A 13,050-nucleotide genomic window follows, 5' to 3' on the forward strand; every position below is an offset into this window, starting at 1 on the left:
CCCTGGCACATGTTCTGTATTCTATTTGTATACTGTTCCTGTATACTATTCTGTGATAATTCTTTTAAATAAAGTTTAAAAAAATAAATAAATAACCTTAAAGTGGAAGGCCTTTAGGATCTGTTTTTGTCGTGGGTAAATAATAATAATCTAAACAAATAAAATAAAGATTCGTCAACTATCTGAAAACATACGGGCAGCAGGAAGAAGAAAGTGCAGATTTTCTCATATATAGATTGAAAGGCATGTTTATTTCACATGTCGGCTACAGTTAAAAACAAATGTAATAATCGGCACCAGTCACAATCAATATGATATATGCATAAAGCATATGAAACAACTTAACGGTTAATTCAAAGTAACTGGCTGTAATATGAGTGAAGAATGTGAATACAGGGAACCTGAGCCAAATCTTTTCTTTTTAAACAACTGTGGCATGTCTTCTGTCATCAGCAATGAAAATGGAAAAACATTGAATAAGAAGTAAATAATGAAGAGTATGCCCAAAAATGTCATTTAATGGAAAACACAATTAAATGCATTGAATTCATAACACAATTAGTGTCACTTATGTACATGATCTATCCATCAAAATCTTGTCCAGGTCGAATGCTCTGTCCTATAGTGGTAGTGATGCTTTGAAAACGGACTCGGTTTTGTGAATTGTCAAGCCTTTGTTTTTGCACGCTGTGGTGTACACCATAACAAAAGTAGATGACTAAACCTGTTAAAAAAAAGGAAAAAAAGACAACATATACTAATTATTTTCACAATCATGTTATGCATTTAAGAGTATTTGGTTTATCGTGATGTTTTTCTCTTACCTAACCCCATCCACACTGCATAGCGGATCCAGGTGTCTGATCCGAGCTGAACCATAAGATAGACATTCACAAAGGTGCTAAAAGAGGGCAGCAATGGCACCAAAGGCACCTGTAGCATGAAACATGGGGAAAATAATGTCTCTTATTAAGATGTGTACAAAGACTTATGTTTTCTTCCTTAATGGCTTTCAGTTGCGAGTGATTTACTACACTTTTTCATTAAACAGAGTACTCTAAAACTTGGGTAACACTTCCATAACGAATGATTACTTGTGGAAAAATGAACAAATTTTTGCATATAAGAATAAGTGCACTCAAAAAATCAGCATTATTGTAAATGTGGCATACCATGAAAGCAGCTTTGGTCATATTCTGTGGTTGTCTCCGGATGATGATGACAGTAAAAATCCGCATCAGTGCAAGTACAGAGACACAAAATAAACTCCACCACTGAAGAGCTTGCAAGGAGTTTACAGCTTTCGATATGAAGAGGCTTAGGGTGATAGCTAAAAAGACTGGAGGAAAGCTATTAAAATCATCTACAGTATATGCAGTATAATGTTTAACTGTAACACGACGAAGACAACTTACCAATAAAAATGGTTAAATTAGACACATTTTTTGATGTCCGTGTTGTTGCTTGGGAAGGTGGACAAAACATGCCACCCAACGTGAAAGGCTCTGCTTTGCCTAAACTTGAATCCTCACAGAGGTCAGCTTGATATCTATAAAAGTGAGTTGATATAGATAAATGAAGGCAGATGAATACTGGATTCAGATTCATCTGTAACTGGATACATACAGCAGCAACACTCGGTAGAGGTTCATCTGCTTATCCTTCAAATAAATATTCTCATACAGGTATCTTGTGTTTCTTCTTGGTTCATATCCAATGTATCTGTTTTTAACACAATCTAATCTACCGGTATGTGTTTCCAACAGAAACAAGCCAGTGTTATCTTAGTTCATGAAAATTTGTAATCATCAGTATTCGATTCGATCGGTTACAATAAGTGATTATAACATAAACGCATTGTCGATTACTATACATTGTTTGAATTGGTTGATGCTATTTAAAGAAGGTATGATTTTTTTATTGTAAATGCATTACATCTAAATGTTTCGGAATGACTGTAACCTTAATGTGAGTGTCAAAAGGAGCACTGGTCTTATTTGACAGAAATCTAGAATATATTTTGTAGTAGAATATCCTTTTTTTCCTTTTTTTCTTTTCTATGTTTCTTTTCTTTTTCTTATATTACCTCTTTAGGTTTGTTTTTAATTTTTGTCTTGTTTTGTATATTATGTGTCGGACCCCAGGGAGAATAGCTGCAGTTTTTCTGCAGCTAATAGGGATCCAAATAAAACTATAAACTATTCAAACCAACTTGACGTTAGTATCACCATTGAACCCTCTGGAGATGTGGGCTCATCAGTGAAACATCAGACAAGGAGGGTGCCCACCTGAAGACTCCAATGACATACTATATTATCCCACACATTAACCCCATTCTGCTGCCAGTATCATGGGTACCAACATGGGTACCGACATAGGGACTGAAATACTAAAAAATAACTATACTTCACTATACCTTCATAGACCAAAGCTCACAAACATTACAGTTATTACGTTTAGAATAATAAAACACCACAGGCATACTAATGAGTCATACCTTAAAATGAGAATGCATATAGCAACAAGTGTGTAGGCAAAGAGGGTTCCAATAGACATCATATCAACCAGTGCCTTCAGGTCAAACAATAATGCCATAATAGCTGCAAAGATAAAACTTGCATTAACTCACATCCTTTTTTCTTTTTTTTACTTGCATTTCACAGAATTACACTTAAACCAATTACTTGGTCTCTGATACTAAGGCTGAAATAGAAGTAAAATATAATTTCATGCAATAATTTTACTTCAATATTTATATCTATGAAGTGCATGTTGACATATGTCTGTTACTGAGGGAACAATAATGACTGAATAAACATTTGCAAAAAATCACTAAAAGCAGAAATCAGATGATCACAATGTGTGCCTTTTACCTGCTGCAGTCCCTGAAACCAGAGTAGCTATGACAGGACTTTGTCTGTCACTCATTTTACTCAGAGGTCTAAAGAGAAGTCCATCCCTGGCCATGGCAAAGAGAACACGAGGCATCGGGAACATTGATCCTAGTAGGCTGAGTAAAAAAGAAAGAAAAAAAAGCTAATATGGCTCATTAGTAGATATTTTTAGAAAGTTGCTAATCCTATCATACCTTGTTGACAGAGCACAGAGGGATCCAACGGCCACTACATACTTTGCAGGGCCCCAGCCGATATATGTGAATGCCACAGGCAGCGGGCTGTGAATGCTGAGTAAACAGTATGGCATCATAAGAGTCAAGGCAGCAGACACACCAAAATAAGCCAGGAAGCAGATGAGGAGAGACGCTATTATTCCCACTGGGATCGACTTCTGAGGATTCCGAACCTCCTCTCCTAGAGATATAACCATGTTACAGTTTAGATGTCATTATTCAAAAGGAAATACATTTTTTTCATCACTACTAATTATTTGCAGCACGTCCTCTGCAAATGATCACAATTAGAGCTTTGCATTACAGGAGTCACGCTACAAAAAAAGAAAAATCATCTTGCTGACTGTCCATTTGCTCACCTGTTGTAGCGATGCAGTCAAAGCCAACAAATGCATAAAAACATGTGGCTGCTCCTGATAATGTTCCCCCAAAGCCAAAAGGGAAAAATCCCCCACTGCCGTATCTGCTGGTTTCATTCAGGAATGTGTAGTTGCTGAAAAGTGACAGATGGCTTGTCATCTGGTCATTCAGGCGGCTTACAAAATACAGCAGCAACTAGCGCAAACCTACAAACAAATAGAGGTCCATACTCATATCCCTTTAGAAGAGTATCATCATCAATGTACCAGTTGTTGATGTCCCCCTTTATGGCACCAGAAAGGATAACAAACAGCAGCACTAGGATATTAATGGCAGTAAAAATCTTATTTACAACAACTGATTCTTTCACACCAAATGCAAGAATGCCTGAAAAGAAAAAGAAAAAAATGTCCAAGTGAGCAGAAATACATTTATTTGTCAAATACAGATAGATTTTCTAATTTTATGTCCATTTTCACACAAATTGCAGCAAAACAGTTCAGTTTCGATAATGAAACTTACATGCCAAGATCATTATGAGCCCAGCTGCAAAGAAGTCTGGGTAGGGAGCTAGTCCAGGTAAATTCATTGCAGCCTGTTTGTTCAAAAGGTTGGCGATGACGTTTCCAATGAGGTCATCAAAAGTCCCACTCCATGCTCTGGCTACGCTTGATGTCCCTTGAACATTAAAATAAATACAATGCAGTACTAAGATGACACCAGAAGCCAGTGGAGTGACAAGCATATGGTATAAAAGCTGTACAACATTTTTATATTTTCCAACCTGTCTTAATTTAAGCTTGAGGCTAGTTTGAAGCAACATTAGGATAAGATTGATACGTAGATGTACACGACTGTCTCAGAAAATTTGAATATTGTGATAAAGTTCTTTATTTTCTGCAATGCAATTAAAAAAACAATTAAAGCTGCAAGCAGCGATGAACGGGCAATTTTCACCAATAAAGGTCAAGGACTCAAAACCAAATCCAATGTCATCACCCACATGTCTGAATCACAACCTGTTCAAAAGTTATAGCAGAAAATAGGAAAATAAAAAGAACATCTCCTACAGATACAATAGGGCCTCCGACCGCACTGTAAGTGCTCGGGCCCTAAAAATGTAATTCATTCTGGATTCATTACAAATCAACTGAAATATTGCAAGCCTTTTATTATTTTAATATGGCTGATTATGGCTTACAGTTTAAGATTAAGATTCCCAGAATATTCTAATTTTTTGAGATAAGATATTTGAGTTTTCTTAAGCTGTAAGCCATGATCAGCAATATTAAAATAATAAAAGGCTTGCAATATTTCAGTAGATTTGTAATGAATCCAGAATGTATGACATTTTTGGTTTTTTAATTGCATTACAGAAAATAAAGAACTTTATCACAATATTCTAATTTTCTGAGACAGTCCTTTAAAGCACCATCCATTACAATTCTGGAGTTGTCAAGAATGTTTTTTTTTTTATACCTATGACATAAGACAGCAACAGGTTCCAGCCAGTGATAAAAGCCCATATCTCCCCCACAGTCACATAGCTGTAGAGATAGGCAGAGCCCGTTTTGGGAACACGAGCTCCAAATTCAGCATAACACAATCCTGCAAAGATGGAGGCCACAGCAGCAATGAGGAAGGAGATAATGATGCTGGGTCCGGCCACGGTCCTGGCCACCTCTCCTGACAGCACGTAAACACCGGCCCCCAGCGTGCTGCCCACCCCCAGGGCCACCAGGTCCAGGGTGCCCAAGCAGCGGCAAAAGTTGGACACTTCACCTTCAGGCTCCAGTGGTTTCCTACGTGACAGACTCTGAAGGAACAACAGGACCTTCTGACCAGGCATCTGTAAATCCAGACACATTTTTTGTTCATCGTGAGGATAGTTTCAGAAAAGTGCAAAGTTGACGGTTGACATAGTCATTTTATAAATTAAATATTATTTTTTTTCTCTTTTTAATTATTTTTAATTGGCCATTAACAAAAACATACACTAAACAGTCAGCTATTTTACAATTAACTCAGGAGCAAACCATCTGATTCTACTGGGATAACCAAATACAGAGAAATTAACAAAATCAGGTCTCCTTTGTCTTAAACTTCCTGGATGAACAAATACAAACACATCATTGTTTTTCTAATTTCATCCAAAATCCTAAAATAGCTCATTTTAAGTGTTTACTGTAAGGTCCAGCATTTTGATCCCCAGAAAGAAATCAAGTCCTCAAGTATGAATAAATCCCTGGTGTCTGCATCCAGAGACAGTAAAGCAATATCCTCACAAATCTTATGTTAGTTGATCTTGAAACATCTTATTTCAATTCTAACTAATTAGCCAGGATCAGAATGAGTTGAATGCACTGTATGAAACCACCTACACTTACATTAATAGATACTCGCTATGTTAAGTGTTAAGGAAGACGTCCTTACCTTTTCAGAGGAATAGCGCGTGTGACTGTTTTGATCTGTCCCAGTCCTCACCATGTGAAAAGATAAATCCATTCACTGTGAACTCCTCACAACCCAACATTTTTGACATATTATGTTACATTTCAGACTTATGTGCCATTTTTGAAAAAGAGTGGATGAGAATGATTTATCATAGGACATAACTGCCATAGAAAGCACAGAGATACACCTTTTAAAGCAGAAATACATTTGTTAGACGTTAATCTTAGCTGTTTCTGTGCAGATGATGTACAGTGAAGCGATTTGTTGAAAATTTTCCATTGTTGTGAACCTCCACTTGAAATTGTTGGTAATCTCTGATAGATCATTTTGTAACTTGCAACTCACTTTCATTTACAATTCATATTTTTATAATAAGAAATTGGAAAGCCTGAATAAACAATTCACAAAAATCATAAACAGGAATATTGTGTTGGAAGTGACTTGTTCATAATTTTCTTTCTTTTCCTCCAAGTTTGATTTAGAAGTAACCAATTGACCAGTATCAATCAACTTGGTTAATATAATTTGTTGATTAAAAAAACGGAACGCTCTTCAATCCTGATTGAAGAGCGTTGTAGTTTGTTAGTTGATGGATGTAGCTGTCACAGACATCATGAAAAAAGTGAAAATAAATCAATTTTAACATTTGCTGTAAGTGAGCAAACTCAAAAACATTCCTCATATATTCAATAATCAGCTTTCACAATAGCTATACTATATTATTAATAACAACAAAGAAAAAGGACTTCATTCAAATAAGATATCTGTTTTGTTGTTTTTAATCTTGTAAATCATTAAGAATATGTCTACCCAGGAGTTCTTAGTCTACATACAGCAGCTTCCTTTTTTTTTTTTTTTAGCCCAGTCAGTGGTTTTTCTCTGTTATGCATGTAACTCATATACCAGTGAACACACCGTGCAAAACACTGCAGTCTCGTACCTAAGGATACTTTGGTTGACAGGTGCACGGTCAACCAAAATCAATCCTGAAGTATACAATTTTAGATTTATATTGTCCATGTGATCCCCAAAAGCAGATATTTCAATTCAATTCAATTTAAAAATACTTTATTATTCCCGCAGAAAGAAATTAATTGTTGCAGTATTCATGATTTAAGTGGCTTGAAAGACTAATGTTGAGGTTTATTGCTGTGGGCTGGAAGAATCTCCTGTAGCGTCTGTGTTGCAGCAGATCTGAAGCAGGCTCTGACTGAAAATCTGTTACTGAATTTTTATGTAATGAAGAAGATGCTCAGGCTTGTCCATGATCTTCTTCATTGTATAAAGTATCCTTCTTTGCACAAACAGCTCTAAACTCCAGAACAATCCCCAGAACAAAGCCAATCCTCTTTATCAGTTTGTTCATTAGCTCTGGCTCTGATGCTGCTCCCTAGCAGATGACTGCAGATGTGATTCAACTCTCCTAAACAGACTTGTAGAAGATATACAACATCTTGTTGCAAATGCTGAAGGACCTAAACCTCCTTAAGAAGTAAAGTCTGCTCTGTCTTTTCTTTTAAACAGCATCAGTGTTGTATGTCCAGCTCAGTTTGCTGTCCAAGTGAACACCAAAGTATTTATACTCATCCACTTCTTCTCTCATGATGGAAAAACTATCAGACCTGACCATGGCTCTCCTAAAATCCACAATCAACTCCTTTGTCTTGTTCTTATTCAAAATGAGATTATTGTTCCCATACCATGCTCGAAAACAGTCCACCAGTTTTCTGTACTGAGTCTCTTGTCCATCACTGATTCACCCCACAGTTGCAGAGTCATCTGTGTATTTCTGCACCACAATCCATCCTCAGCAAACTGGACACTCTCCACCATTCAGCCATCTGTTTTGCTACAGGTACTACTTTCAAAACTTGCCAGTGCGACCGGTATAAACTAGTGAACTGGACATATCTCCACACCAGATGACTCAATCACTGGTTTCAACTCATCTACAAATCTGTACTTGGCTTAACACTTATCTTGTCTTCTGCACATCTCTCACTCTGTTTTCAATCTACAGTCTAGCAAACTTATCAAACTAGCTGTCCCCAAAGTCTGTACCAGCTTTGGACATAGCACCTTCTGTTTTGTTGCAGCCAACGACCGAAACAATTTACGAAACATTGTAAAAGAAAAAGACATTATATTCGACTTATGCGCTTGTTGAACATCCTTACTTGCTGTGTCTCATAGCTTTATGTTTTATAGTATTGTATTTATGTATGACTGTGTGGTGGCGTTGGCCATCTTTTATGGTGTGTTCTGCTGGAGCAGCAGCATCACAGCAGCAGAGAGGAAGAGACTGGACAAAGTGGTGAGGAGAGCCGGCTCTGTCCTGGGCTGCAGTCCTGTGGAGGTGGGGGAGAGGAGGATGGTGGCTAAGCTGTCATCCATCATGGACAATGTCTCCCACCCCCTTTGTGAGACGGTCAGAGCCCTGGAGATCCATCAGTGACTGGCTTCGTCACCCGCGATGCATCACTGAGAGGCATCGCAGGTCCTTCCTCACAGCTGCCATCAGACTCCACAACCAGGCTGATCACCGTAGTTGACGGACAATGACGTGCAATATCTGTGCAATATCTGTGCAATATCTGTGCAATATCTGTCTACCTCACACACATCCAACCTGCTTTTTTTTGCACTGTTTTTCTTTCTTTCCCGTACTGCACTACTTTTATTTTTCATTCCAATGTACTGTTTATATTTCGTAATTATATCTTTTTTACTTTTTTACCCTTCCCTGCAAGTGTGTGTTAAGTGTACAGCTACTGCACAAAGTGAATTTCCCCATTGAAGGATATAATAAAGGATAATCTTATCTTAACAACAAGTAGAATAGAAAAGTCTTTAATTACAGAATGGTCAACAGGAATATTCTTCAGCTGGAAGCAGGTTACAGGCCTTTGAAGACTTGAGGACCCAACAGAAAACCGTATTGACTGGCAGGCTAGTGAGTGCTCAGGAATAGGCACACTATTTGTTCGATTATGGTCCATTGAGCTGGAATTGTGATCGAGGCAGAAGCAGTATCAGAACTGGGCAGACCATCAGCGGGGCAAACAAAGTCCAGAGGGAGCAGACAGAAGGATTGTGGAGAACTGGCAGAGGGTGGATCAGCAGGGCAGACTACATCCAGAGAGAGCAGACGGAAGACTTGTCTTTGATGGGCAGAAGGGCAGGGCAGAGACAAGAGGACGTGATTAGGGGAAATCCCTAGTCGAAACCAAAACATCAACCTAATACCAAGTGCTGGAAAGTAGTGCGTGTTGCGAAGATAATCTGGCCAGGAGTTCAGACACAGTGCAGCTTAAATGCGGGCTGGCTGATGAGCGGTGATGAGCTGCACCCAGACCAAACAGATGTGGTACATGAAGCAGATATGGAGGTGAGTGAACTCATCATCTCAGCATCTGCCAACAGGGCAGAGTGTGACACTAATGTTGTTGTTTTATTAAAGTTTAATTATAATTCATTATTTTTAAAAAGGGACAATGTACATTGATCAACGATTCCTTGCAGAAAGTAAATGTACCCGAGTTAGCCGAAAGGCTAATTTTCATTGGCAGTCCCTTCGCCAGATGTTAATAGACTTTAAAAAAGAATAAAATAAAATAAAATATACAGCATGCATGACATATCACAACAAAGACATATACAGTGCAAAAATAGAATACAATAAAACAAATGAATAAAAGTACAGTACAATCATCTTAAAACCAGTCAAATTGGCTAGCATACAGTTTTAAATTACATTTATTCACTTCCTGATACAGGTAAAATAATGGCTTGTAAAATAGAGAGCCACTAGCACTACTACAAGTAGTAGTACTACTACTACTACTAGTAGTAGTACTACTAATGCTCACATCTTTGTTAGTCAACAAGCCAGTCCTTTGCATTAACTTTAAAAGAGTGATATGATGGCAGCTGTGTTTATTTTCTAGTCTATTTAAGAAATACATGAACGTGGCTTTTTTAAAAACCTAATACAAATCCAAAATAATATCAATATATTCTGTATTGGATGGTCTCTTTAAAAAGCGGTCAATGTGGCTCTGTGGGAGTCATTGTTATGAACACTGTCTAGTTTAATTTTGTGTAGAGATCAACTAATATTTGATATGGATTTGCATAATCTGTAAAACAATATTTTTTAACAAAAGTAATATTACAAATAATGTGAATGTAAAGAATAAATAACTTGATCCAGTTACTGATCCCTGTTGCACTCCATATGATTTGAAACCTGGCCCTGAATGCTGTTGCTTTTTTTGTATTTTATTAGTACCTTATGGTTTTATTTGTTATATTTTTATTCACCTGTACAGCACTTTGGTTGCCTTATCATAAGTAAGTGCTTTATATAACACGTTTTTGATTTTGTTTGTCTCTTTCCTAAACATTATTTTCAGCCAAGACCACGTTTAACCTTTTGTTTCATACTTATACAATTTTCACAATAGTTGTGACATTAAACGTCTTCTATCAGTCACTGTAAATTATATGAATAGGGCACTTGCTCATTTTCACATACATTTGTAATTTCCTCTGTCAGTACTGAAATATACATAAACTGAGTGGATTAGTGGATAGTTTTTAGGGCCTTCAAGGAAACAAAGCCAGATTTAAATGCACATAAGTCAACATGTTGTAAACTGAAATTGTTATCAGTGAAGATGTCTGCTGAGCAACGAATTAAAGACCGGTTCACCAGAGCATAAGGAGTTAGCCAGTTGCTTGAGGAACATTATGGTGCAATCCACTGCTTCCAGGGGTACCTGGTAAAAATGGATCAATTCCTGGATGTTTAGCAGAAGCATGCACCAAAGATAGCACCATTTTCCAAAATGTATGGGTTCCAAAATGACAGAGGGACAATTTCACATTTTTATACCATCATATTTATTATACCATTTATATTTCACATGTTTTATGGCATAGTTATATTTCACTGTAGCACATTGGAATTACATTTCCAATGCATTTGAAATGTGTTTTACTCACTTTGAGCAAACGTCTGACTAAAAGTCTTGTAATGTAGGTTGTATGTTTTGTTGGAAAAGGGTCCAGAGATTTCCATAACTTGAGAAATCAAAAACAATCAGATCCACAACTTAAATACAAAGCAATGAAAGTATAAATGATTATACAATTATTGTTGCTGGTGTTTTTTTTCTCATGTTGTATCAATTGGACTGTAAGAAGGCCTTTTTTGTGGTAACAGTGTAGAAATACTAATTAAAACAACCTTTCTTCTATTTTCTTAGCCACTTCGCATTATAATTGCTTTTGTTCAGGGGGAGTGAACTGTGAGTAGACTTAATTAGCTGAAGGAAATGGACATTCCCTCTCTCTGTTAATGATTCATCTGCAGAAAGAGGTTCAGAATCTAACAGCATTGTCCTTCTTATTCACTCAGCAGAGGGATTTTTATAAAAGAGTCCTTAAAATCAGTGAAAAGCTGCAAACTAACTGCTTCCTAAGGTGTATTCAGTCTTTGGAGTTCAGGTGGTAAGTTTTATTTCCTTTTGAAAATATTTATATGTTTTTGCCCCTTATTTTTAATTTTATTAGAAATAAGAAACTACATCAAGGGAAGCAATTCCTTTTTAAAGTTGTCTGACATGATTACAGTGCTGTGGTCTGTTGCTCAGCTGATTTTATTTCAAATATATCAATATAAATGTTAGAATTTGTTGATAGTGTATAAGTTGAAAAGTTGATAGAATAAATTTTTCACCACGTTTCAGTACAAAAGGGATTGTGCAAATAAAAGCATCTTTGGTATTATAATGGGACGGCAGTAGCTCAGGTGGCAGAGCGGGTCGTCCAATGATCGGAAGGTCGGCGGTTCGAATCCCGCTCTGTCCCAGTTTGCTGTCGTAGTGTCCTTGGGCAAGACACCTTACCCACCTTGCCCCGTGTGAATGTGTATGAATGTGTATGAATGTTGGTGGTGGTCGGAGGGGCCGTTAGGCGCGATATGGCAGCCACGCTTCCGTCAGTCTGCCCCAGGGCAGCTGTGGCTACAAATGTAGTTTACCACCACCGGAGAGAATGTGTATGAATGAATAATGATTTCTGTAAAGCGCTCTGGGTGCCTAGAAGGGCGCTATATAAATCCAAGTCATTATTATTATTATTATTATAATATACACTTCAAAAGAAGGAAGTGGAAAATAGTGCTTGTGGAAAATGTAGAGTTGTATTGTTTCTTTTTTTTAACCCTTTTCATTTGATACAGCAGATGCTTTTCCCATTGTTTTATTCTGACAAACAGAGGCTGTTTGGGGTGGTAGTTACTTCATTATCACAGCCCTGCCCCAGCATTTTTCCAGCAGTATTAGCAGATGCAGAGGCTAATATGGCTTTTCTCCATGGTGACTGCAGTTCACTGGCCACAGCAGGAAACTGGGAGTCTGCAGGAAGCAGGGTCATTAGAGTGTGACAGCGCTCTCGGCTCATGTAAATCCAGCGTCTATTTCCAGTATTTCTTGAATCATGCTGACATCGTTAGTGAGGTGTGAAACTTTAAAATTATTCCTTATGAAGCTAGGAACAACTTATTACCATCTCAGTTACAGGAAATGTTTTATGACAGAAGGGGAGGTATAATTTAAGGGCTACTCTAAATTTTAGGACTTGCAGAACACAAACAACAATGAAAAGATTTTCTCTATCAGTCAGTGGAGTTAAACTATGGAACAGAATGGATTCAGAATTAAAACAATGCCCAAATATTAACCAGTTTAAAAACAAATATAAAAACATGATTTTCACAAGGTACAAAGAGGAAGGGGTTTAGCGGCTTTTAGGGGCCTGATATAACACTATTGGGTGAATGGGTAGATTTGTTTATATTTTTGTACAGAAATGGGCAGCTATGTATATGTGTATGTATGCATGTGTATATATATGTATGAATGTGTATATGTGTATGTATGAATATGTATATGTGTGTATGTATATATATATATATATATATATATATATATATATATATATATATATATATATATATATATATATATATATATATATATATATATATAGATATATATATATATATATATATATATATATATATATATATATATATATAT

The 13,050-nt window shown here is 36.9% G+C and overlaps 1 protein-coding gene across 1 annotated transcript; it reads right to left on the reverse strand.

Moving 5' to 3' along the window:
* Positions 1 to 353: 353 nt before the first annotated feature.
* zgc:175280 (cationic amino acid transporter 2 family protein) lies at positions 354 to 5,339 on the reverse strand. Its single transcript, XM_061740833.1, has 11 exons — positions 4,970 to 5,339; positions 4,013 to 4,168; positions 3,721 to 3,877; positions 3,490 to 3,623; positions 3,089 to 3,311; positions 2,874 to 3,010; positions 2,498 to 2,600; positions 1,416 to 1,549; positions 1,173 to 1,339; positions 825 to 933; positions 354 to 724 (listed from the first exon to the last, which is right to left on the reverse strand). Exons 1-11 carry the CDS (start codon positions 5,337 to 5,339, stop codon positions 582 to 584), a joined length of 1,833 nt encoding a protein of 610 aa, XP_061596817.1. The 3' UTR covers positions 354 to 581.
* Positions 5,340 to 13,050: the final 7,711 nt, after the last annotated feature.

The sequence above is a fragment of the Cololabis saira genome, chromosome 14 (genome assembly GCF_033807715.1).
Source record: "Cololabis saira isolate AMF1-May2022 chromosome 14, fColSai1.1, whole genome shotgun sequence".
NCBI classification, from domain to species: Eukaryota; Metazoa; Chordata; class Actinopteri; order Beloniformes; family Belonidae; genus Cololabis; species Cololabis saira.

Bases quoted from the DNA above. Each gene is read 5' to 3' on its own strand.
- zgc:175280 (XM_061740833.1), bottom strand. From the start codon at position 5,339: ATGCCTGGTCAGAAGGTCCTGTTGTTCCTTCAGAGTCTGTCACGTAGG. The intron at 2,601-2,873 runs GTAAAAGGCACA...TTATCTTTGCAG, and splicing joins GGTTTCAGGGACTGCAGCAG to CTATTATGGCATTATTGTTT. The intron at 934-1,172 runs GTATGCCACATT...TTCATGCTACAG, and splicing joins TGACCAAAGCTGCTTTCATG to GTGCCTTTGGTGCCATTGCT.